At 37.2% G+C, this 27,659-nt stretch overlaps 2 protein-coding genes and 1 long non-coding RNA gene across 3 annotated transcripts in view; 1 reads left to right on the top strand and 2 right to left on the bottom strand.

Annotated features, from left to right (window-relative positions):
• LOC100368850 (uncharacterized) overlaps positions 1 to 2,838 on the bottom strand; it is a 31,674-nt gene extending 28,836 nt beyond the window's left edge. Inside the window, exon 1 of the mRNA XM_085499485.1 lies at positions 2,592 to 2,838. Coding sequence (XP_085355611.1) covers positions 2,592 to 2,748 — 157 coding nt within the window. The 5' untranslated portion in view covers positions 2,749 to 2,838. The remainder of the gene's footprint in view (positions 1 to 2,591) is intronic.
• A 5,646-nt stretch (positions 2,839 to 8,484) lies between these two features.
• LOC146745459 (protein meiotic P26-like) lies at positions 8,485 to 13,218 on the bottom strand. Its single transcript, XM_085499500.1, has 3 exons — positions 13,177 to 13,218; positions 10,306 to 10,604; positions 8,485 to 9,753 (listed from the first exon to the last, which is right to left on the bottom strand). Exons 1-3 carry the CDS (start codon positions 13,185 to 13,187, stop codon positions 8,933 to 8,935), a joined length of 1,131 nt encoding a protein of 376 aa, XP_085355626.1. The 5' UTR covers positions 13,188 to 13,218; the 3' UTR covers positions 8,485 to 8,932.
• A 2,974-nt stretch (positions 13,219 to 16,192) lies between these two features.
• Positions 16,193 to 27,184, top strand: LOC146745458 (uncharacterized). The gene is made up of 2 exons (XR_014929400.1): positions 16,193 to 16,247; positions 27,036 to 27,184. It is a non-coding gene; the product is annotated as an uncharacterized LOC146745458 (long non-coding RNA).
• Positions 27,185 to 27,659: the final 475 nt, after the last annotated feature.

Raw genomic sequence — 27,659 nt, 5'->3', positions numbered from 1 at the left:
AATTTACATTGATTATTCAGTTAAACTTCACTAGAAGTCAGCTGAGACTCTATAGTTAATTAATGTATGCATAGATCATTGTATTTAATGAGAGAGCATATGCAATTTAATGTATATAACCTCAAATAATCATTATATTCTTGAATACTATTGTTCATATGCATTGCTCAATCTCTCAGATAAAATTCACTATTGTTGTTGTTGAATTTATGAAATTGAAGTGTTGCAGTATTGTACATTGTCTATACCAGTGATCAGCGTTCTAGCTGAGATCCTAAATAATTGCCACAAGTACTAAACTGGTAACATATGACAATGTTAATTTAGGGCTATCTAACTCACAAATACAAGAAACTATTATATGATATGAACCATGATATAGCTTAAACTCTGTAAAAGTGACACCGTCATCGGAACTGTGTATTTTATGTTTCTATTATTGTTATTCTGTTTCCTGATTGGTCTTTACCTACACTGCACTCACCACATGATATGTTCAGTCCAAAACATAAATATTGCTCATATACAAGACAGTACTTTATCATGAACCAAGTACGACAATTCTTTGAATTTATTAGTTTGTCAATACACAACTCGCGTATAGTGGATTTCTACATAAATGTCACAGTCAAGAAGTAAACATTTGTTGTTGTATGGGCATGGGCAATTCTGATGACAGTGTTACTTTCACTTGTAATGCACAGCATTCATTGATCTGCACTAACTAGAATATGATTCATAAGTGTAGTTCTGTAATGTTGTGATTTTTTTTTGCATTTTGACACAACAACAAAAAATCATATTCTGAGAATTGATATATGCATCTTTATCAGGACATCTTTCTCTAAAGGTAACATATTCTAAATTTTGCTGTCTAACTACATTACTAAAAATTTACCAGTTTGTCTTCAAAGTTATGGGTGTCCTCCATAAATTGAACAATATGACATTTATTTTTCACATGGTTTTAAGTTGCTACCAAATTTTATGGACTACCTAATATAGCCATGGGAATACCAACTTTTAAGCAGGTAGGCGTTCAAGAATTTTTGGTAATTTTGAGTCTAGTTATTCTAGTATCCACTACAATGAGAGGATTTATAATATTTATTACATCACATACTGTTGACTTTAAGGTGAAAAGCAAATGTTTATTTTTATAAATAGCAAGGATGGATTGTGTTGAGAAAAACATCATCTTCAAGAAATATTTGGCATGCGCAAAATCAGTTATTAATTAATTAATTAATTAAATCAAAACCAGATTTTTTGTAACCAAGACAATGACAAATCATTTATATGTTTAATATTTAAAATATAGTTAAAATTTTTGATTAAAGAAGATAGTCAGTAAAATTTTATAGGTATATAGACATGGGTTTAATGAGGTCATGGATTTCAGGTTATAACTAAAATTATTGTCAACAAGATATACTGCGCTATCAGAAGCACATTTTCAATAGCAGTGCCAGTTTGCATTTATTGTATACTAGATATGCCTTAATTTGGTCATAGTCTTACCTATGATATTTATGTAAACATATGCACTACTAATACAGTAGGAGAGGTCTGTTAATTACTATCAACACAACAAATCCATTCTCTTAATTTTTATACTGGTAAATATTTATAAATTCCACAATGACTGAAATACAGTGAAAGGCACAAAACTGGGCTTTGTTTATAAACATATTTATAAAAAAAATTGTAATAGCCGATCATCAGCTTTCATTAAAATTTAAATACTGTATTCAATAGTGATTGGTTCAAGAGCTAAACACTGCACTTCTTGATTGGCAGGTTGGATTTAACTGCCATTGAAATTTAATAAATTTCTAAAAAAAGGATGGAATGCTTTTGTTGTGTAGATAGTATATTCATCTATCATTATGAAAACGTGCAATCCGAAAACATTCAAGCATACAATGCCTAGTATACAGGAATATAACACAGCTGATGAATAATCTGTCAAAGTTTGAAAACAATCACAGCAAAACTTTCCAAATGTGTTCAGCTACAATATCTGCCATTTTATATCTTCACAGGCTAGCTTGGGCCAGGTTCCTTGGCTTCCCATATTTAGATGTCTGTCAGTTTTTTCATTGTTCTGTAGCTATGCTATTGAGATCTCCATACACCTATCTACAACAAGGTTGGATCTACAGCGCAAGTGTGCATCATAATTCCCAGACTTTCAAACTGCAAGGATTATGCAAGTTGCAAGGCATGTTCAGACAGTGCGTCGATCAAATGTTGTTTTGGGGTCCTTCTCGTACACATGGCTAAAGTCCATTGCTACATCATAATTGACTGACCTTTTATATGTCCAAAACAGTGATCATTGGTCATTTTTACCATGATGACGCCTGGCAGATGAGCAGTCTTAATAAATTAGCGCAACGCCGTGTTCTGACGTCATGACAAAATAAGACGACATGTCATGTCATACCAAAACGTTATCTGCTCGTCTTTCTTGTGGTCGTAATGAAACGACACGAACAGATTGTTTAATTTTCAACATCGCATTTCAAATGCGTAATATTTGAGAAACAACGACATACACGTTCATCGAGATCTTTGTCTTCACTTACCGTCACTGGTACGTTTCACTGTAACGCTTTCTCCGGACATTGTCGATTGCCCGTTCCCATCCACTTTCCCTGTTCCCTGGGCAATTTCCACAGAATGGCTGGCATCAGGGTATCGTTGAACGTTCTGAGCTTGTTCCATAATCAGGTAATCGGACATCAGCCGCCTAATGTCGTCCAAATAACATCGTAATGAAATGTGCGCGATAACAACTTCCAACTTCCATTATTCAATGGTCAATTCGCCATTTTGTTTACGAATGGCAATTTATCTCAAAGGTTGACTAAAGAGGGCGCTAAACCGGGTGAAAGATTCGATTGTTAGTGTACGTATTTGTCCTCGACTGAACCCTTTCTTTTATTTCAATAAATGTATTGAGAAAATATTAATACATTGCAAATACATATAGCCGTACTAATATTTAAGTCAGCTGTGTATGCCAGCAACGGGGTAGAATTAAACAATACTGAACTCACGGACCCAAAAGGATCGACAAGCGAAGAAGGGATAATTTCTGACGAATTACTAGTATATTACGTAATAGTGGTAATTGAATTAGGTAAACCAATTACCTAACGACAATAATAATAATAATAAAGGAGGCTCAGAAGAAAAAGCTAGAAATAAATAATCCCTATATATAGTATGATCCCTTTGATATCGCAATTATTTTCCAACTTTTGGACATCAAATTAATTTAGTTTGGAATTTAGAATCAGAATACAGATTTGTTTTTGTCTCATTTTGTCATATTTTACTGACTGTAAAATTCATAGTAATTTTTCCTTTGCGTTAGGCTTTTGTCAAATTCATAAACTTGTTTAGCAATATTTACTGCTTCTAATCAGTATGCTGTTCACCGAGTGCACCAGTCAACATTCTCTTGTGTCGTACACAACTGTATTTTTAAAAAACGAGTTTCCATAAAGCACAATGATAAAACATTTTTGTTCACGCTATCACCACAATCAGATTACAATCTGGTGTATTTTGTATTTTTTTATGTTCTTTGTTACGTATATGTAATTCGGTGTTTTTTTAACTATCGCCACATGGCTTTTGTAATTACCAAAACTTTAAAAATATCAACAAATAACTACTAGATAAAAACAAAATAAAACAAAATAAAATAAATGTACGAATGTTGAGTTAAGGTGTACCACATTCATATAGTCATTGAAGTGATGTTGGCAACTTGTCGTCACACTTGTTTGGGCGTACCATACTTCTGGTTTTAAAGAAAATTATCTTACGTTATCTAAAACAAAACTTTAACAACAACAACAACAATGTTGTTCCATCCTCTCTAGTGTACACCCTTTATGGAATTAATAAGATTTTTTTCTGAAGTAGCTGACTCAAAGCAGGAATTAAATATAATTAATTTCAATGAAAAACTGATTAATTTCGTGTGGTGTATTCCCCGAAAAAGATTGCATTTCAGCTCTGTTGTTCTTGCTATTTGCAGTGAAAGTGCTCCTGTATCAAAATCACGGTACTACTTTTAGATATCAAAACCACGTGATATTATTTATGATTTACTATTCACAGTGTGACAAATAGTGACATCACGAACTCCAATAAAAAGCCAAGCTACCGTGACAGTGGAATAGTTTATTGTCAGTGAATGAGGAACGATTTTTTACATGGCTAACACAAATCACAACAGATACAAAGTTGAAAGCATTTCAGTACGAGATATTATACAAAAAAAGGTTTACTGACAAAAATACCCGCCTCTCTGCAATTTTGCAGTCAGTTGTTGAAACAATAACTTCTTTAGAGCGGAGACCTCACCTGCCGCATGTGACAGAAGACCATAAAGTCTCATTGTTTACAAATAAGCGCCTACCCAGAAGCCTTAACTTTTTAGTGGCGAACCTTGTAAAAATGATTGCGATTGCGATTGCGAGAGCACACTGCGGAATTTCCTGGTGAAATTTACGTCATGCATTGTCCGTAATCAAGTCCATTGAAATGCGTCTCCGATAATCAAAAGACCTATTATTCCGATTTCTATGCAGGTTTGTTTTTTTGTCCCCAAATTATTTCATACTTGGCACCTTTAACAGACCACAGTCCCTCTATAGATAGAGGGACTGTGAACAGACTATTATTCTGTGACAAAGCATTTTCTTTAAAAACCCAGACATATTTCGCACCATCATTATCTTTTGAACGATAACTGCGAGTTTGAATGTCCTAGTCCGAACGCACTTGATTTGGCGGTGGTCCCAATGAGTCGTATTCGATCAAAACTTCAACTCGAGAAAAACGCGAAAAACAGTTTTGGTTAATAAAACACTGTAGATTTGCTGCATTATTATAAATATACACTAAAAATGGCCAAACATATTAACCACTGATATCATAGAACTCATAAAGAGTGTCAGATAATGAATAATTTCAAGCTCGAGCGTGAAAAATGAAGAAAACTGCTGGCATTTGAGTTCGTACTCCAGGAACGTTCGGGTTTTCCATTGTTATGCAAACGAACAACGAGGGATAATCCTCTGACAAACATTACTGTCCCACTGTACACGCTGACAGTTTACAAACAAGCTAATCCTTCAAGTGTCTCTAATAAGACATCTAAAAACGGTGTTCATGGTGAAACAAAATGGCCGATGTTTGAAAAAAAATTGCTGTGTCAGAGTGCGACACTGAGTGGCAGATTTTTCTTTGCCTCGTCTGTCAACGCTTTCTTTCTTTTCTTCGCCATTGCGTTAGAAAAAAAATGTATTAGTAAAATAGAATATTGACTTGGAAAATAAAACGATTTAAAAGAAAGTTGTGCAAAGTTACAGTACTCCTTTCGCACAACCTCCCGCCCGCTTCCGCTTTCCAATCACCTTTTTCTCTCGCTTTTGCGACCGCTTGTTGAATTCGACCGGACAATTTCCGCTTTATTTTCGACCGCGCAAACCCCGAAATATCACCGCCCACCTGCTCGCTCGCGCGCATTTAAAATTCAGACTAACAGAATAATTCACATTGTCTTATAATTGTCTTTCTGGTTTTTATAGATGTTGAACAGCTGACAAAAGTTCAAATACTTTTTGTTTTAACTATATATAATTATATGCACGCAACTCGATTTGGCTTGGACTGAATATTTTATTTTAAACAATATTCTGATGTGAAATACAAAATGTATTTCAACACAAGTACGACATGGTTGTCTGGGGTTTCTTTCCTGATTGTTGAGTCTTCGCATTGTGTTTTGTATAATTATTGTTGTTTTCCCCGATGCTGAAGGACCGTAAAGCTAAATGGCAGTTACATGCATGAGCTGAGTGAAAGAAAATATTTCTAAGCCTAAAATAAAACCTAATATTACACCTCTTTGTGTATTTGTTAATTTTACATATGTTTGTAAATATCTAGAAAAATCTCGTCTTTCGTTGATAATTTCGATTGTTTGTTTGGAATGTCGATCCCCGTTGGTTTCTCCATACTGAGTTTAGGAAGGGCGTCGATCAACACCGTGACAATCAGCCGAGAGAAGACAAACATTGACCGTAATTCATGGGGATCATGTCCGTAATTTGTGGACTGAAACCCCAAATAATTAATCAAGTATTATTATTTTAATATATATATTTTATTTTACATCGCAAAACTAAACCATGCCCAAAACAGAGCTAGAGTTGTTCGCGGTGAAACAACCGCATTGAAGACGATGCAACTTCAACTAGCCATTTCTTACCTTGAAATAAAAAAAATAAAAATTCGAAGAGCATCGGGGAAAATATTAATAATCATCCTTATCAATCGCTTGCTTTATTTTATTCGAATCCATGAAATTCACGATTTTTTTTTAACATTGTTGGCAACTTCCGCGCTAAAAAAGATTGAAATGTGGGTGTGGTTATTTTGCAAAGTCCTGTTGATAATACCGACAAATATGGTTCTGTGACCCAGGTCGTGCTCCGATCAGGTGACTCTCAGCCAATCAATGATGTTGTAACAAAGCATATTTGACGCTAATTGAAGGGTCGTCGTACAATCCAATCACCGGCGCCGACTCACATAGTTTTTTGTGCTGTGACAGGCTTCAAAATTATTCGCTGAAAAACATATATTTTGACAAACTGATGGAATTTGACCTTAGTTCAAAAAGAAAATACTAGGCTAAGATACATTAGAGTTCACGCGAATCAGTTTTCTCTGCAAGTTGTGAAATAAAGTAAACCAGAGTAGCGTCGATGATTTTCAGCCCTGAAGGACTTCCGTGTGAATCCTGAGTTTTGAATTGTTCATCGACTGGCCACCAAATAGTTATGGCTATAACTAAATTTGACACGTTTTTCTTTTAAGCCCAATAAATTATTCATACATGTCAAGCTCTGTTCGATTTTTTCAGGGCATGTGGCCGTTTTTAGTCGAAAATATTTTTTGTGGGAAGACTTTTGCGGTACGTATACGGTATAGACCGAGCTCATTCAATGATCGTGACTTAATTTTAAAAATTTAATGTCAAACTTTACCAGACGTGGACCGATGTGGATTCGGTATCGTTATTTTTGGAATTAATCACTAACATTTCCTCGTTTCTCTGCTCTGTCAAAAAGAGTTACCTAGGCTTTTTTCACGTAACTGTCTCATTAAAATAAAAAATAAAAAATTACATCTAGAACAAGCACCCAAAACACGTAACTAGAGATTCCAGTTCAGTTGCTTTCACGATACAAGTGTCATACAACTACTAGATTTGAAGTGTCGTACGGAATTTAATAATAGTTAATACTAGTTGTATGTTCACACTTTACTATCAAAACCACCATTTCGACCACCCATGTGCCAGTTTTCAGTGTTTGGGCGAGCGGTCAATGTTTTCAATGAGCGAGCGAGCGAAAAAAAAAACGCGATTAAAATGCGGTCGGTTTCCGGTCGGACAAGACCGCGTGGTCGGAAATTAAGCTATAAGCGGTCGATGTAAAAGCGGAAGGTTGGGCGAAATGAGTACTATATGACCATGTTTCTCCGACCATGGATCTAAAATTTTAGCTCCATGCTCCGACGAAGTCTTGACTGACAATAATGCTGACAATGGACGTTAGATAAACACGCATTGTTTGCAACTGGAAGCTTATCACCCGTTATATCAGAATCGTTAACAACAGAGTATACAGATAAGATGTTATCATATACAGCCTTTCAAAGATAAACATTATGCAAATATCCACGAAACGCCAGTTGCAGTCTTTTCTGCTAGTGTTTTAAAACACTAATTTGAGCAACGTTATTTCGCAATTTCGATCTTTTGTAAACCTGGGGTGATGTATCAAGGTCTAAAGTAACCGTTTTATCAATTTTTGAAAAATCAAGAAAAAAGTGAAAATTTCCCTTCTCGCTACCTTAAGTGCTCCCTCAATACCGCAGAAGAAAATGATCTAACAGAGGTCCATCCAAAGTAAACATATATCAAGTATCAAAGCAATTGAAGCAGCGGTTTTTAAAAAGAAGTCAACAACAATAATTTTTAACAAAAAATGAAATTTGCTAAAAATAAAGATTTGAAAATATCTCCACAAAATGAACAAATTTGACAAAAGTACAGCTAAGGTACCTGTATACCAGGCGTCAAACCAATTAAGCTGACAGTTTGCAAGAAGTCGAAAAATGTTTACAAAAAATATTCTTCAAAAATAGAAATCGAAAGTATCGTCACGAAATAAATATATCTGACAGAAGTCCGCTCAAGGGTTCTACATACCAAGTATCAAGCAATTGAGCTGGTAGAAGGTGGGAATATAATTGTTGACGGACAGACGGACGACGGGCGGACGACGACGGACAACTACCTCAAATGAGCATTGTGGTGTAAGATTACTTCTGCCTTAAAACGCCAAAAAAAAAAAACGATGACAGAGAAGCTAAAAAACACAAACATTTGTGTGGTTATGTCATTTTATTTGACATGAACAAAGTAAAATGATGTGTGAAAGGTCATATAAGAAACAAACGTAGTTCCTTTATAGACAAGAGAGGGGCATATTTTTTAATCTGCGTTTTCTCTCTATTTGTTCAATGTTATATATTTGTATAAAGATGTTGATCCAATAGATAGATAAATAATCATACAATTTTTAAAATGCCAACAGCGCTTAATCCAATCAATCTGCGTGTTTTAAAATGTCAGCCAGACTTCATCCAATCAATGTGCGTGTTTTAAAATGTCAGCAACGGTTCATCCAATCAATGTGCGTGTTTTGAAATGTCAGCAAGAATTCATCCAATCAACGTGCGTGTTTTAAAATATCAGCAACGGTTCATCCAATCAATGGCATCCTATAAATCAACAAAATTGTCCACTGTGATGACTGCACACTGGGTATTGTCACAAGTATAGAACCTTGACCGTGTGCTTCATTTCCTCTGTAATAGCAATTCTCAACGGACCATTTTTACTGACAACAATATACTTTGGACTTTGAACTTGATCCTGGCCTATAGATGCCAACAAATGACCTTGGTTATCGTACTTTAATATTCGGTTATTAACGCTGTCACAGACAAGCACGTTACCAGTTTCGTCCACGTCCACTCCTGTGGGAAATCTGACCTCTGACACGCCATGAGGAAACGAATTAACACTTTGACATTCCGAATTTAAAACATGTATGACGTCATTGGCACTGTCGCTGACAATTACATTATCGTCACTAGTGCCACACAATGCATACGGATAGCTGAAACTCGTACCATACACAGCTATGTGCTCGCCCTCAACGGTGTACTTTCGTACACAGTATAAACTGGCCTGGAAGTCTGCCACCATAAGGTGATGTTGATCAATGGTCAAAGCAATACTTCCAGGATCGATGTTTTCATTATTTCCAAATGTAGAAATCAAAACATTATTCTCTTTGCACACAACTATTTGATGGTTCCCCGTATCCGAGACATAATAAATACCATCACTTGACACAGCTACGTCCCATGGCGTGAACGGGTTTAAGAAGTGATTGAAGAAAATTTGCTTCTGCTGCCTTCCATTCCACGTCATAATTTGTATGCGGTGGTTATCTCTATCGGCGACCACTAGTTCCTCTTTATGGTTTGTGGTAATACCACATGGTTCGCTGAACGCGCCCAACTTTCGTCCTTCACAACCCACAGTTCGGATACTTTGGATTTCCAGCTGGTCTTCAACTAGTTCTAAGAATTAATAAGAATACACCTTGAGTGGAGATTATTCTGATACGATTGATATGTATCGTTAATTTACTACAATTGTTGGCGCATGTGATAATTACAAGTTAAAAACGGAGAAAACTGCTAGGATTGAAAAATATTATAATGGAAATAATAGTAGGTAATGGTAACCCTTGTTAATTATTCAATGTAACATGAAGTTTTGGACAAAGTATCCGTTTAGGGTTAGGGTTCTCAATGAAAAATATGAATAGAGCTGAAGGTGTGGGTAAAATATAACACACGCGTAACTACTAGATTAATAGAGTATTACTTCATAATAAATAATTACCAGAAACTACGATTACTTACTTCCATTATATATACTAGTATATGATAATTACATGAATGACTAACGTTGGCGATGATCGTAACGAAGTGATCAACTGCAGCCAATGTGGGCGATGATCGCAACGAAATAGTTAACTGCAGCCAACGTGGGCGTCGGTACGGTCGCAAAGAAGGGATCAACGTAGGTGATATGTACTAGTATTATCAACGACCATGGATTCTAACCTGTATCTAGGCTACCACCCAACACTAAAACTTTTACTTGCTGAGCTTCTGAGTGCAGCCTCATTCCTTGGAACGTGTTCAATAACTTATCTACCGATGCCCCATGTGTTCGATCTCTCCAGACTTTCAGCATTTGATAGATTTGTTCATCTGTGCCATTGTGACAATTGTCCATCTGAATAGCATCCACGTCACGATCTTTCATTCCCAATTTCCTGGCAAACATTTTCCAGTTCTTGGGTGGTATATACTGGACGATTTCTGCAAAGAATTGCTCGTCCATCTCACATGATGGCAATCTGAGAAACGTACACAAATATGTATTTATTTAGATTTTATATGGAGCAATAACATTAAGTTCATGAGATAAGTTCATTGTTTTCCTGATTTGGACCCATATGGAAATGTTGACTAAGTTCCAACTACTATATTCAATAAAATTGTTATAAATGATGGTCCGACCAGAAACATTCTCCGACACAGAGGTCAGAGGTCAAAGTCTTCATAATTATGAGCACATAACATTGTCTGAACAATCAGCAACATGTGAGAAATGACATTTTTGTTGTTAAATTGTCTCAGTAAATTACCATAAGTATTACTACATGGATCTACACAGGATAGTTAATAGCTCAGCGTTTATTAAGTATGCGGTAATGTCTTTTTTAAACAAAATATGAAAAACTACTCGTATAAGTAACGGGAAACTGTGTTTTTGAGATAACAGTCTGGACGCAAATAATAACATTGACTTATTGCGTAATTTGCTTATAATCCTTTAACGACGGAAACAGCGCACGCTAAAGACAACACGATCATATCAACCCCGACTCCTGTTCATTGGTCACTGCGAACAAACAGAAACGAAATCTATTATTATCACTATGACGACTGCTGCAACTCTGTGTTGTTGTATCATTCGAAGATTTATCATGAAGCAAAAAAGAAGTACCCCAATGAATTCGAAAACTGTGTATTTCCGATGACACACGGCATGGCTGGGGCTCACACAGGTTTGAGTGTTCAAATAAAAAGCAAAGAAATGGGCAGTTTCCATCCTTCAAAAAGTCTGACAGGCAATTTGAGATCAACCGAAAATCTGTATTGGTCGAACGAACAGTTGGGAAAGGTCGGCGTGGTTCGAAAAAACTTCATCTTGTGATCATTTTGCAAATTTAGAATTTCTCATTGAGACTGGTAGGCAAAAGAAAATTCCTAGAAATGAAAGAATATGTAAACTTTGCACAGATCCGTGATGAAATTGAAGACAAGTACCAATTTTTAATAGGATGCAGTAAATATGACGTACCCTGTAATAAATTATTTAAATATATACAGGACAAAAATCTGACTTCTTGAAAATGAATGAAGAAGAAGAATTATGCAGGGCCACTGTGCACTGTAACAACTTCGCTTTATTTCGAGGGCGAATACGGGTTTTGGATTTTAATACTGCAAATCTACTGAGTGACTCCATGATTCGTTGTGTTTTGTTGTAAAATTCAGTCCATCCGATGATTCAAATGTCCAAAAATAGCGCAACGTTACGAATGTTTTGTTTTTTGGCGTTTTCAGGTAATCTTTCATCACAGTGGTCATTCGAGAGAGTTGTGTGTCGTCAGAAATTGGCCTAGTTGTTTACTACTTGTGGCATTGATGGGGCTGATGCTGCCTTGATTTTCAGATTTCTTTTTTGTCAAAACCCCCGTTGTTTTTACACAAAACTTATTTTTATTCAAAATAACACCTCCATGTTTACTTAGTAGTCACGTGACTAATTCTTGGTACATGTCGCAGATCATTTTTTACAAAAAGCAAGGAGCAAGAGCTGCAAGAAAAAAAAATATTTTGTTATGGATCAAAACACTTTTCGCTATGAAAAAAGTTTTTGTTTTTTACACTCAGCATGATAAGTTCACCGCATCTGGTATGAATGTGATGCATTTTATAAAATCTGGTTTAACCACTCTTTTGAGATTGAAATTAAACATTTACGTAATCAAAAGACAAAAGAAATACTTTATTATGGCGCGGTTCTTCATTTTTGCTGAAGGTCGTTTTGAGCGTGATTAAATTCCACGCGAACATCTATGTCTTTCGGGTAGGTAAATCAGAAAGCCACATTATGCCTATTAGTGGCGACAAAATAAAGCAAGGAAAGCTGCTCATTTGGCAACTGAAGAGGAACAGACGACATCTGACTACTTGAGATACCTGAATTCAATGAGTGCCTTTGTTATGAGATCGCGTACTATGGCCACGCAACACTCTATCTGACATCACTACCTATGCAAGCTGGATGACAAATGGGATTCCGATAGAGGTAATAGTATTTAGTTTTGCCACATCCCCAGGTTGATATTATTACAGAACAGAATAATATATATTTTGACCGCAGAATAAACTGCCATTACTCATTTTATTGGTTGAGGATTTGATTTTCAGACCCTGGAACAATAAATCAATGTTCTCAGTGTCACACGTGTGTGCAATAAATGTTTTTGTCGTGAGATAGAGGAGGGGGAGGGTCAGTCGCCATGGATTCAATATGGCCACTGTAAACAAACACCATAACAAGCTCTATTTTCATATAAGACAGTCCCTCTATAGGGACCGTGGATATATGTTCAATGATTTATTCGATGTTGAACAACTTTCAAACTATTACAGTTAGTAGAAAAATGACTATAATGAAACGTCTTATAAGTTTTATATTGAGTTCAGTGGTAATTATGCTGTACAGTACCTGTACTATTACTATTTTAGAATAAAATTGACTATACATTAGTGCTGTATGGTGTACAATGTTGACCGTTGATAGTTTGTATGAACATTTGGCAAAGTAAGACATATAAATATAGATATACTTACCCTGTTGCCATGGTTATGTCACTTTTTCACGGTATGTACGGTATCTAGACAGCATATAAAAAAACATAAACAGTAAACGGGCACACGGGGCCAAAGGTCACTGAATAATAACCAAGGACGCCCTCTATGGCAAAGTATTTGAACAAGTCTCGACATGACACGAATCATTGGATTTTTTTTGTCAGCGTTTATTAACAACCACATTTTTGCCAATAGACCACTTTCCCGGAAGTAGCGAGAATAGGTTGCAGAAATACGCCTGCTTTGTCATGGCGAAAAACACAAACATGTCAGTTGGTTGATATTCGATAAAAGGGAATTTTATTTTTGTGACGTCGATTTGTACTTTGTACCAGAAGCACTGTATCAGGCGTGTAAGTTTAAGCATGGCAGGTACGGTATGCGCGCGCATGCGAAACGTACTAGTACATGTTCATCTTGACGCATTGGCTTGGCTGGTTCCCGCCTCAAGTGTCATGGCGTACCAAGCCACAAGAGGCCGGTAACTAGTAACGGTTCTGGCATTCTGATTGGTACATCACTTTCTCGTTGCTTGTTCCATTTCCCTTAGTTACCTGACGTCAGCGCTTACGCTCGTGGCCGTTCAGGGGTTTCCTTTTGCTTTCGAAAGTTGGGCGAATAAAAAGAATTGTTTTTTTGTTATAAATTTGCACAGAACATATCAAATCTGTAAATCTAAGCAGGCAGTATGTATGAGCATGGCTTTATTGTAGCATTACAGACACGTTTACGCAAAACGGAACTTGGAATGTTTTCAAATTACGTCACCCAGTCGCGTTCCTTCCGGCCGGAAAACCGGCCCAAATGGAACAATATGGCGATTACTAGTTACCTGCGTCCTACCTGCCATTCGCAAAGGACACAAGATTCACAAGGTAAACAACCCTGGTAGACCCATTGTCTCAGCATGTAATTGTCCGACTGAGCACATAGCTCGATACTTGGATTCAATGTTGAGACCTATTGTTGCGTCACAGCCTACGTATGTTCAGGATACAAATGATGCACTTAGGAAACTAGAGTTATTTCGTTTCACACCGGATATACCCAGATTTTTGTTTTCTATGGATGTAAAATCCCTTTATACATCTATCCCGCACACTGATGGACTGTTGGCTTTACAGCATTTTCTGAATAAAAGGACAGTTAAGGATCCTCCTACGTTTGTGTTGGTGCGCTTAGCGGAATTAGTTTTGAACGGGAATTGCTTTTCTTTTAATGGTAAACATTATATACAGAAACGAGGTGTGGCTATGGGCAGTTGTTTTGGTCCGAGCTATGCATGTTTATTCATGTCATATCAAGAGGAGTTAATTTTTTCGTCCTTTCAAGGCACTAAACCTGAATTTTATGTCAGGTACATTGATGATGGATTTGGTGCCATGTCTGGCAGTCGGGATGAGTTATTACAGTTCATTGACTTTGTGAAGAACTTTAATCCCGCCATACAATACACACATGAGATATCAGAAATAACACTACCATTTCTCGATATTTCTACTAAGGTAGATGGTGATCGCATTTCTACATCTATCTACACAAAACCTACTGATTCACATTGTTATTTACAGTATGAATCATCACATCCTACTAGAATGAAGGACTCCATACCTTACTCGCAGTTACTCCGGGTACGTCGTATTTGCAGCGATGATACTGATTTCCGTAACCAGGCGAGGATTTTATGTGATTATTTCAGAAAACGGGGTTATCCTCGTAATGTCACTGGGAAAGCATTGGCCAAGGTTGTGTCAATGTCAAGAACTGATTGTATTGGTTCTACGGTTTCCCGTGACAATCAGGATCGTGTAATTTTGGCACTTACGTACCATCCTTTAAATGTCAGGATTAAAAACATTATGTACAAACATTTTCACATTTTACAGACCAGTGAGGAGACAAGTTCTACGTTTCCACTAATGCCTACTACTGCCTGGCGCCGTGACACTAATTTAAGGAGGTTATTGGTGCATACGGGTGAAAGGGGAGACCCTGAGAAATATGGTTCTGTCCCGTGTAATCGTCCTAGGTGTAATACTTGTCCTTTTATTACAGACACTAATCGTATATTTGGTCCCAAGGGAGATGTTGAGGTCAAATATCCGTTCAGTTGTATCACTATGAATGTTGTATATTGCATTTCATGTATTAGATGCGGGAAACTTTATATTGGTTCTACAGTTCGTCGACTGGGTGATCGGTTTGCTGAGCATCTACGGCAAACTAGACAGAAAAATCGTTATTATCCGGTTTCACTTCATTTTAATTCTAGTGGACATAATATTACAGATATGTCTATTTCTGGTGTATGTGTTGTCAATGGCGACGAAAATCAGCTCAGGCGTGTCGAGGAGGAAACTATATTCCGCCTTGGAACTAAAGAACCCCATGGTATTAACAAACAGTTCAACTCATTTGTTGAGCTCACTACCTAAGGCGCGTTATTTGTTCTATTGTGGAATTTTTTGTGATTCTAACTTATAGTTCATGCGCGTTCTTACGTTCCTATGTTCTACCTGTACGTTATCACACTTGCTTCTATGCTATCGATAAAGAGCCATTGCTCGAAACGTCTAGCTATTTTTAATAGTTATTTAGGACTACGATTACCTAATATTATCTTCAATATTCGCAAAGGACGCCGGGAACCAGCGAAACTTGACGCAATGATCCCGGGACCCGCCGTAGGCGGCAGTATTTTCATGCGAGGTCAATTTTGGATCACCAGGTCAGTCCTAAACGCGTAATTAGGACTGAGACGAGAATGAATTTTGGGTGCCAGAAATCAACCAAAGACGCTTATTTGGGTATAATTTGCACTGTCAATACAAAGTTCAGGTTAATAAAATAAGATTGACGACGTTTTCCTAGGAGAAAAAAGTGAATTATTTGTTGAAAATAGCGGAGAAAAATTGATAAGCACAAATCGTGACGTCGACTCTACGCATGCAATGCAGCGTCATGGAAATTGTCTACAGTACACGTATACGCATCTTTTGATGACGTAGGTTATTTTTCTAGCCAGCCCAGGACGCCGTACAGACAAGAAGGTAAGAGTTCTTGCCCTTTTCCACAAATTTTAATATATTCTTAACAATTGCTTTACCTCTAAAACTCTGCACACCTAGCTGCAGTTCTGTAGCTCGCTTGGTTTCGCTGTCGGTTATTTTGTTCGTCGCGGTGTTAACGCGAAACCAGGGAGCTACAGTTCCATTCTATGCGAGTTACCATATTTTACCGACCTGAAATCAGGTCGGGCCGTAACAGCCGTTTTTTTTCATTATTTTCGACTCAAGTTTCTACTTTTCTACTGTCGATGGGTCCCGAAACTATTTCATCAATTATTTTGAGGGCGATTGTCCGAAATTGGTCGATTTCACGACGAAAACCGCGGAAAACTACAGCGAAATCCCCGCGTTTGCCGCCATCTTGAATAAGTTATCGTGACGTCACAAGGCGTCACAGTTTTCCCATTTCACGCAGTTTTCGTCGTGAAAATGACCAATTTCGGACAATCGCCCTCAAAATAATTGATGAAATAGTTTCGGGACCCATCGACAGTAGAAAAGTAGCAACTTGAGGCGAAAATAATGAAAAAAAACGGCTGTTACGTCCCGACCTGATTTCAGGTCGGTAAAATATGGTAACTCGCATAGGATGAAACTGTAGCTCCCTGGTTTCGCGTTAACACCGCGACGAACAAAATAACCGACAGCGAAACCAAGCGAGCTACAGAACTGCAGCTACTGCACACCATGCTATGATCATTCAGTGTTTTGAACTAAACGACTCATTGCTTAGCAAAGCCGATTTTCAGGATTTATTGGCACCTGATGTCATGAATCAGGGAATCTAATGGCCAAAAATAAATCGCCAAGTATTGCATCGTACATAAATGATGACAGCGAGTTACTAGGTCTATGGCCTGTGAACTCGTATGATTTGTGCAATGTGCACATGCACGGTGCGACTAGTAACAATTACCTAACCTAGCGGTCCTTCACGCCACAGTTGTCACGATGCATCTCAATAAAATAGTGTGACGTTAAATGCGGGGGGCCTTTATGGGGCTACACCGTATTCAGGATCGGGGAGCTTGTCTTTAATACCGGTCTAATAGTCTTTGTCTTTGGTAGCGTGCTTATCTTATAAGTCTCCTCCCTATCAGCTCGTCCACTGTCACAGGGATTTCTAGTCACCTCGACCCCTATCCCGTTCGACCCTGGACACCTCGACCCCAAGTTAGACACCTCGACCCCTTGCCCCCTAGTCACTTCGACCCCCGGAGTTACACACTGTGCGTCACTTCGACCCAAGAATTATACAACACTGATACGACAATATCATACTTTCCTTGAGTGTGTCGGCCACCGATTATTTCAAAGTCAAAACCTCTATAAAACCCCAGAGAAAATCAATGTTAGGTCAGTCTGAGTTCAGTTCTTGCAGCAGATGGCAACATCGTACTTGCAACTCGGGTGTCTCCAGGGAGACGTATCTCCAGCTCATCAATGACAGTTCTGCTGAGTTCCTTTGGTCTTGTGCTGACTGCCCAACACCAACTGCGGAAATAGATGATCAACCAACCGATATACAGATTGACGAAGACGATGCGGAGACAGATCTATCCCAGTCCTTTACCGCGCAACAGTCATTTGACCAGCCATCAGAGTACTTAGAGGATACTCTTTCTGATGAGTCGCTGTCAGATTCGTTGCCAGACATGGATGAAGAGTTTGTCATCAAATATGAAGTACTTCCCGGAGCATCTATTCGCGGCAATGCAATGTTGGTCGACAACCAGGGTTACACATACCAGGCAAAAACAAAACCACTTGGCGTTGCAGTGCAAGAACAGTTAAGTTGATTAATTGCCATGCATCTGTAATCCAAAGAGGTGACCACTTTAGAGCTGGTCTACACGACCACAACCAAAGGAAAGCATATCGAAGTACCCAGGGCAAATTATTTGACGCCTGGGGAAAGTATGACCGCCGTGAGATGTCAAGCACCAGACTCCTGGTGGAATGCAGCAAGATTTATGGTCCCAAATCTTAAATACTTGTACTTAGTACACAAACAAAACAGCCCTTTTCAGGGCCACAACATCCTCCAAAAAGAGATATACCGAACCAACCAAACACACTGCTTACTCAGCAGTTGAGTTTATAGTTCAAAATTAAAAAAACACAAATAACTACAAACATAGTTGAACTCTGGTGACCTTGCCCTTTGTTATATAATATAATTCCCTTTATCATAGTTTGTTTCAATATAAATATGCATTGTCATAATTAATTTTGAATACAAACAAGTTTTGGGGTTGAACCAACAGTGGGGAATCAGTCTACCGAATGTCCTTAAAAGATGTAAATATCTTACAAAAACATGCCTTATTTGTTTAATTATTTTAAGGAACATAATTTCCAGCTTTATTCAAAGTAATTCAGATATTTTAAAATAAAAACAAATGTCTCATTGCAAACAAAAAGTGCTGCATTTAGATGTGAATAGATTCATAAAACATGCAAGATAACAGAAAAATTTAGCTGGCTTTAGTCCAAGTATTTTGTACAGGTGTCTGTCAAAAATTAATGATTCACTGAGACAAATATGAACTGCCTCATTGTGTGACTACTGTATTATATGAAAAGTAAAAAAAAAACTCCCTTTATGAATAGCTATCATGTTGCAAGCTCTGCTTTGTATGCAAATCAACTTACTGTAGAATACTTTATTTTCGCTTGGAATTTTTTTTCGCTGAAGGGATGTTTCCGTGAAAATAAAATCCAGCGAATATACTTTTTTTCCTATATTTCACATTAAACTCATCAAAAATCAGTGAAAATAAATTCCACACAAAACGCCTAAAAAGCCTTTTCAGCGAAAATTTATTCCAGCGAAAATAAAGTATTCCACAGTAAATAGTTGGTGTCCAGTGGAGGAAGAAGTCAACAGTACTGTTGCCTCCTGAGAATCTACATCTTCAAACATTGCAATCTTTGAAGTGCGTTTTTAAACTAGTATTATAAAAACTCTATCATTCTGTTCTAATAGCTGAAACATATTCCTGTGCGTTTTCATTTGTCGAATGAACTGTTTGTCAAATACAGAATACATATATTTTAGAATAATTTTCTTTTTAAAATGTGGATGAAATGTTTTGCTTTTAATGTATTTTTTATGTATTGTTTTTTATTTGATAACTTTGAACTAAACAGATTTTCTATTAGCTTCAGATCTTGATCAAAGTTAGGCACCCAGTTTATAGGAGTGCTTATATTGATTTTCTGACATCTTGTTTTCTGTAAAGATTTTATTGGTAGGTTTGCAAATGTGTATCAGACTGTGCAATCTCTCCATGAGTTGGTTTTGAAACCCAGTATGGGATTCTGAGATACATTACCAAGGATATTATTACAAGATAAATCATTTGCTTCATTGAACACATACAACAATGCATATTTCCACTGAGATCAGTGACCTTTGATGTGTATCACCAGTGATCAGTCAAGTAGAAACAGTCAAAATATTTTATCATATTTTCTCAATTTTTGCATGATATTTTCATACAGGACATCTGTTGTTCAAACTCAGGGAAGACTTTATACTGATGAATAAGGTGACCAAGTTTGATAAAGTTTGGAATAGAATTAGTAAAGTTATTATGCACACAATAACAATTATTAACGACGACGACGACAACAACGACGACGACGACGACAACGCCGGACAACATTTTTCCCTTAATATACCTTTCCCTTCCATCTTTGATGGTACGGGCAAGGTAAAAATTATATTCATATAAATAGTATGAAACAATTCTAAATGTATATTTGTTTTATTTTAAACGATACAAATACTCAATTACTGATCTTGAATGAAGGGTACACACTGTTTAATCCACTTTAATGCTGTATACTGTCAATTCTGAGGTTGCCCGCCTGTAAAATAAACATGGGAAATCGACAAGCAGACGATAACACAGGTCTCTCCTAATGTTTTAACAAAGATCTTTATGAATATAAGCTTGAATGCCTACAAAAATAACTTGTTAATAATAATTAATTTAATAATTACTTTTATCACACCTTTTATTAAGTGTCAATATTAGTGACAACTGGTTTCGGCATCACCTCATTGAAGTATTACTTAGTAAAAATATGTGCGTCGGCAACACCTCATTTGCGGGATAATAAGGTGTCACCGATCAAGTACAATGGTTCAGTCCAAGATGGCGTCATTTTGCAGTTGCGTGCGATAGAATGAACAGAAATCGACAAGCAACGAACATTAACTAGACAGTGAAATGAAATCGGTGGCCGACACACTCAGGGAAAGTATGATATTGTCGTATCAGTGTTGTATAATTCTTGGGTCGAAGTGACGCACAGTGTGTAACTCCGGGGGTCGAAGTGACTAGGGGGCAAGGGGTCGAGGTGTCTAACTTGGGGTCGAGGTGTCCAGGGTCGAACAGGATAGGGGTCGAGGTGACTTGACTTCGTCACAGGGTGGGGATCGTTTGGTGAATGTATATCACCACAACTGAGACTGTGCACAGAAAGAAATATACCAGTAACGATTATAACAAATCAACACAACACAATATATACGGTTTCCTGTGCTTTAATAAACAAATAACAGGGATGCTGGTCACTGGAACCAGCAAGGAGGGGAATACACTGTAAAATAAAATAAATTAGAGACTTGATCGATGCTGCAGGGAACACTCCACTCTCCATTGGACAGCAATGTGCAATGTTGCATTCCTTCGTGTCTGGCACACTGTCGAAGCAGCTGCACTACAATTTACACTCGTGCTCTGTGTCCAGGGAGTATCGGCAACTGCACTGCTATCTGCTGCTACTGGTAGCACTGGTACAACAGGAGTAGTTCAGGCAGTGAGCTTCAGTGGTTCCTGTTGATCAGCAGGGATTACTGCACAGCATGTCTGCATATGTACCCCTGTATTGGGTACAGCTCACTGGAGTCAGGAATCAGCATCACAAGATGTTACAGGATCAAGTCAGGTCACCTTCCTGACTAAAGATTTTCCCCTTATGGCTCAACTTAATTAAATACACTAGCTAATTTATGGCCATGCAAATAATAAAATGTATATAACGAAATGATTGGTTATCTCGAAATAGCCAACAAATCAGTGTACAGATGATGCCAATTTTTTTAGTGGAATAAACCACTCTTACTTCAAGCTCTACCAATTTAAAGTAGGAGACTCAGGTCAATGATGTCATATCTATTTTCATTGCCAACAACACTGGGCTCAGCACATTCTAAGGTATTTCACAATCACCATGTCACTGTGTGAGACATACCATTATGCTACAGGGAGAGACAGGATGTATGTATCTCAAATTCTGCTGACAACACAATCCAGTGACTGTATCAGCAGTCTTAAAAGTAAACATGTGCAATGGGTTGTTGCAAATTATACAAACATGTGCGCTTTTCATTCACACAGCCAGGGCTCTGTACTTTTCACTTACAATTTATGTCACAATAGCATCTAAAACCAAAATAAGGCCGATATGTGTAAATACTCGAACATTAGTCTGGTCTATGCAGCCAACAATAATGAAATTACAAGAATGGCATTGGCAAAATGATGACCTCGAATGTAGCCATGTCTAGTGCATGATATGATTTATAGTCGTCACCCACTAATGTAATGTTATAGTGTCTATTAAGTATGTGATCATGATTAATCATTTGTGACCACGCCATTGATTATATAGGCTACCACACACTGTATAATATTGAGCAGAAAGCCATGCAAAAAACTGCATTTCATTCACCACATTGGCATGGCTGGCTGTACTTATTCTTACTTTCTCATGACCATTGTTTGGCCCACTACAATTTTTTTGTGATTTAGGCGGATTTTTGTCACATGCAAGAAACAGCAAGAGCTGCAATGTGTACATCAAAAATGCTGTTATCATGCTTGTGATGTTGCTATTGTAGACAAATGGCCACATCAGGAATGTACATACAGTACTCATTCCGCCCAACCTCCCGCTTTTATCGCTTTTTTTCCCGACCGCTTATCGCTTAATTTCCGACCGCTCGCTGCTTTCCGCTCGCGTTCGCTTTTGTTCGCTCGCTCGCTCGCTTTTGTTCGTTCGCTCGCTCCTGCTATGACTGACTTCAGAAACACCGTCCGCTTGCCAACCGACCGCTGGAGTAACAATGATCGTACATTGTATGTATAAACTTAAGTTTTTATTCGTAATAAATTTAGGTTTTAATGACGATTCAAAATACAACGCCTATTGCTTCTCTGTTTTGGAAAAAAGACGCCTTCAAATCACTTGACACATTGTAACGTTTGCTACGCAAGTCGAACTGTGACCTGTATTTACATATTTACGTCCTTGTGTGTGTAGTTCAAGCAGCTATATGACTGGTCAATCGCGATATTATTGAGTACTAGTATTTGTGTGTTGTGTGTGTGTGTTTCTGTGTGATTTTGACTAAATTTATTCCGAACGGCGCTCAAAATAATTTGACACTTTGTTATTTGCGAACGCAACTCACACTATGACTCTTACTCAATTTGCACAAGTAATACGAATGCTGTAGTTCAGAAAATCTATTGGTTAACTTTTGCTCGTGTCTGGGTGCGCAAAACAAAACTGCACATATAATTATCGCATAGCTGAATTTCTACAAATCAATTGGACTTAAACTACTAGTATAATGACTGACGATTAATCGCTTGTCTGACTACATGCGACGACGAATTATTGGATTGGCAGCAGCCGGACGAAAAATGAAAGAGATCTCGGAACAGTTAATTTGTTGAGGAAAACAAAACAAACGCAGCCAGTGATACATTTTGAAAACAAAAATACAAAATAAACGCAATCAGAGGCGCCGACCACGCGCGTTGGAAATAAATAAAACATCTGTTTTAGTATGTTGTGACAGTCTCACCAAACTCTTTTACTCGCGCAATATAATTATGTTATTTCCCAAAGCACTTATATTTAATACATTGACGAAAAACACCGCAAGAAAAATGTAAATCAGGCTTATAATTACTAGTAACTCTACTCGAACGCAATGTTGATCACTGTAAAAGTGGATAAATTCGAACCGTCATCAAATTCAAAATTCAAGCGATCTCGTTGAATGTCAAAAATAAACTCGATGTTTAGAAAGACAAAAACAACAACATATTAGAGTGCAAAAAAGCTAGCAGCAAAGAACGAGAAGTGCATGTGGGAAAGCGATGAGTGAATTCGAGAAAAATTATGCTGATGTGAGAACAAGCCATATACCCGCGGAGTACTCGCTAAAACATCGAGAAAATGTGCCATTTCAAAGAGCACCCTTACAAATAATGTCTGCGATTGTGTGAACATGATAACGTGCAAACAAGGAACAGAGCTCGTGGTCCACCAAGGAAACTTAGCGATGACGCAGTTTTAGATGTATACGGCTGTTGAAAACAGAGACTCCTTCGATCTCATATAAGCAGGTTCACGTGGATGTATCATTTTCAACTTTTACCAACAACGCTATGATAATAAAGACATTGTGAAATTCTTTTGTTTTTATGTAGAAAAATACAGTAATTTTACCAAGTAAAATCATATTTATTAAAATTGTTGTTCATACATGAGTTGTCGAACACACAACATAGTTTGTAATTTCATCCAGCTCCTTTCAGTCACGATTCAAGACAAATAAAAGGCACAAATATAGATAATATAGCAAATTATTTTTTTCTGTAATATTCGTGTGTAATCAGTAATTATGAAAAAAAATTATGGGTACATATGGAATACATTTCGTTATGAATTATTCTTAATATCAATTTCTAAATTATCTTGTCAAAATCAGTTTTTTTTTCAGGGTTTTTCCCCCAAAACGAAAGAATTTCATAATGTCGGGAACGAGAAGTTTTTTTTTTGTTATTATTATTTATTGGGAACGGAAAGTCTTTATCGTAGTGCTTCGCCTCGGTTGACAATGAGCTCTTCGGGTTGCTAAAACTGTATGTGCACCTCTGTTGGGGTGAACATTTGTATTATTATACTGAATAAATCTTAGAACAGAAATGGTGGCACTCAATCATGGCAATCTTCCAGGTCATCGTTAGAAAGATTTTCGGAGGCAAATTTAATCTTGAAGGATTGCAGGAAATTTACCCTTTACGATTCATATTTATGAATTAATCGGGATTCAGGTACTATAGTGTTTGTAACAGAAAAAAAAAAGGTTTTCGTGGGGGATTTTTCATGCAAACATTGTGAATGGTTCCCCGACACTGATTCCTTTTTAACTTTCAATTTTTCTAAGACGCGGCAAACCCTGCTCATGACCGGAGACGTCGTCGAGATGCAGGTGCAATTCCTCTTAGCAACGCGTTCTATTTATTTCCAAAGCGTGTGGTCGGCGCCTTTGATTGCGTTTATTTTGTTTTTTTTATTCACGTAATCTATCACTGGCAGCGTTTGTTTTGTCGCGTCTCACAACTTAATGTCCAAGCTGACTTTGTTTTGGCTGTAAGTGAACTACGTACAGCTCATGAAAGTATTTCGCCCAGAGTTCGCAAAAAACGGAATACCCTGCAAACTTTGAATCCTTTATTTTATAACGAGACATTGGGCGCAAAAATAAAAACCATAATTGTAATTCAACAAGTTTATGTAACGTGTTAGTCCGCTTGCCAGCCGCCTAGTTAAAAAACGCGATCTCCATTGATGTCGGCTTCGACAACTTCGGACAAGTAAGATGGGCGCTGGCCGACATTACATTTGCAAGTATTGTATTTGTTTGACAAATTGTACACTGCTGTCATTCTATAACAATCGATTGGTCGTTTTTTTTTCACAGTCTTACTATTCCTGCAGATATTCTTCAATTGTTATAGGTGCCATAGATTTACATAACTACAACTTGACCCGTGTTAAACCCAAACCATGCGTGCATGACAACCGTCACCCTATACACGGTTACTCAATGAATACCATACTCTACAGTAGACATTTTGAGCTCTCCACCAAAAATTGAATGGTTTTATTTCATATTAGTTGTGTCAGTGTCGTATTTGATTTCACATGTGTGGTTCGATCTTGTTTATGGTGGACATTATTGCTACGCGTATGTATTATTACCAATTTTATATGGACGTGTGATCCACCGTATTTTTTCAACAGTCGTTCTATAAATTTTTAATTGTATTTATTCTTATTTTAACATCATAAAAACAAAAATGACACACTTGTACATGAAACAGTAGGTAATGAACTGTAAATGCGGGCGGTTGCTCTGTCAGGCGAGCGAGCGAGCGATTGCGCGAACGGATACTTCCGGATTTGCGCGGTCGAAAAAAAAGCGGAAATTGCGCGGTCGAATTGAACAAAGCGAGCGAAAAAAAAGCGATCGAAATCCGGAAGCGGGCGGGAGGCTGGGCGAAATGAGTACTGTAACTGTCATTTATTAGGCAGAAACTGATAGGGGCCAATTCCTTGTGCTGATGTCATACACATGTACATCAGTGAAAGTTTTGCTGTCACCAGCTGCCATTCTTGAAATGGTGCCATCGATCAACAGTTCATGCCACTCATCTCAACCTTAAACAATGTCATGTGTTGTCATTTGTTAATAAGGTCAAATTTTATTTTTATGGAAATGAGTTACCTTTTTCTAAAATGAACAAAAGTTGATACTATATCATCTATTATCATTTAAAAAAACAATTGTTTAAAATGATTGTATTTGATGTAGATTGAACATGTTGGGGAAAAAATAAATCTAAAATAATAAAATCCCTGCCAACTACCCAATATTTTTTACCCTAATACTAGAAACACCAAATTTGTTTTTCATTGGCCTTATAATGGTTTGAGATCTTTTCAACATGGTCCACATAAATAATGAGGGGTAAACTGGTATTCTGTACAAACAGGTCTATGCATTTACATTCTATGTTTCTGGTTTGATGTTGACTCATTTACAGCCCTGTCATTGGTGATACCAGAATTTTACTCCTTATAGCATGTGTGTGGGCTGTCTTATGCAAACCAACAATGCTGTCTTTGCAGATGGTCAATTCACTTGAGTTATATGTCAGATGGCACATTGCCATTGTCATGCGTTAAATTCATTACGAGTTATATCAGTCTGATGGGATTGATATCATCAATGATATTCCTATGAAGTACAATTACATTTGATATAGTCTCTTTGCACCTACTTTATTTTCGATTCATTCTGAATGGACAGTTGCATGAACATACAATACCCTAAAAGTAAGGGGGTATATTTGTACACCCTGTAATTTTGCATGATATGGGTCTATAATACTGTCTTGTACAATGTTGTAAACAGTTAGCTACTGGTTTTGTACAGTTTATTGTTGCTGCATATATACAGACAACAAGATATAATATTTTCGGCAATATGACTACTACCAAATTGGTTGTTGGTGGTGATACCTATCATTTGGGTCTTCCGTCAACACTTGTGTGCTTTTGCACCATGAGTCGTTCCATGCACATCATACCAGATTTAATCATGACACTCTGTTGACAACACTAATTTACCTCATTATAATGTAAATGTGCATAACCTGTGTTTATTTTCAATGAGAGGATGCTTGAATGCACGGCAGTGCTTTCAGCATCCTCTCGCCAGTTATTTACAATGTGCCTCAAGATTTAATTATGGAAGTCCAATCATTTCCAAAGCATTATCTATTTCAACAATGTTCTTCCTATTGAACATTCCTCTACTCAAAACCTTACTCAAATCATTCATTACCTTTATATAATTTTACCACTTACTTGTTTTTTATTTTCTTCCAGGCGAGATAATTCAACCAGCACCTGTACCTCCTACTGGTTAAACTTGACAATTATTTTTACTTTATTTTTACTCAAATGTTTTTTTTAAACTTGTTGTTTATTGTTGGTTTAAATAACAAATAAAAACTTTATTCTTTCCTTGTTCATTACAGACGATTATTTTATTCACACTATTTTTACATGGTTGTCTTACAACTAGTCATGCTAGTGATGTCTAATAGCAACTGGCCAAATTACAATCAAGTGGTGGGTGGGTCACAGTCAAGTACAAATAAGCCATTCACTGCCAAAGAACAAATATAATCATTCTTTCCAATCAAGTACTTTAACCTCCCCCTCTTGATTCAAATGACATAACCAAAAGACTTAAGACATCACCTACTTCCTATAAAACACAACACAACACCATATTCACATAATTGTTCATACATGTATACATTGTCACAGCAAAATCAATTCTATAAATTTACCACTGGCTGAAGCAAATCATTTGCCCATATTAACTATAGCCTCTTTTGTAAGCCATCTAATACTTGTGGCTTGTGTTTCAATTACATAACGTTAGTCCAAAAATGTCAGCTTCTATTATTTGAACATGAATCCCATTATCAAGGTCACGTTTAT

This window comes from Saccoglossus kowalevskii, chromosome 5 (assembly GCF_978046115.1).
Source record: "Saccoglossus kowalevskii chromosome 5, keSacKowa6.1, whole genome shotgun sequence".
Taxonomy (NCBI): Eukaryota; Metazoa; Hemichordata; class Enteropneusta; family Harrimaniidae; genus Saccoglossus; species Saccoglossus kowalevskii.
This window is presented reverse-complemented; position numbering and strand designations above follow the sequence as displayed.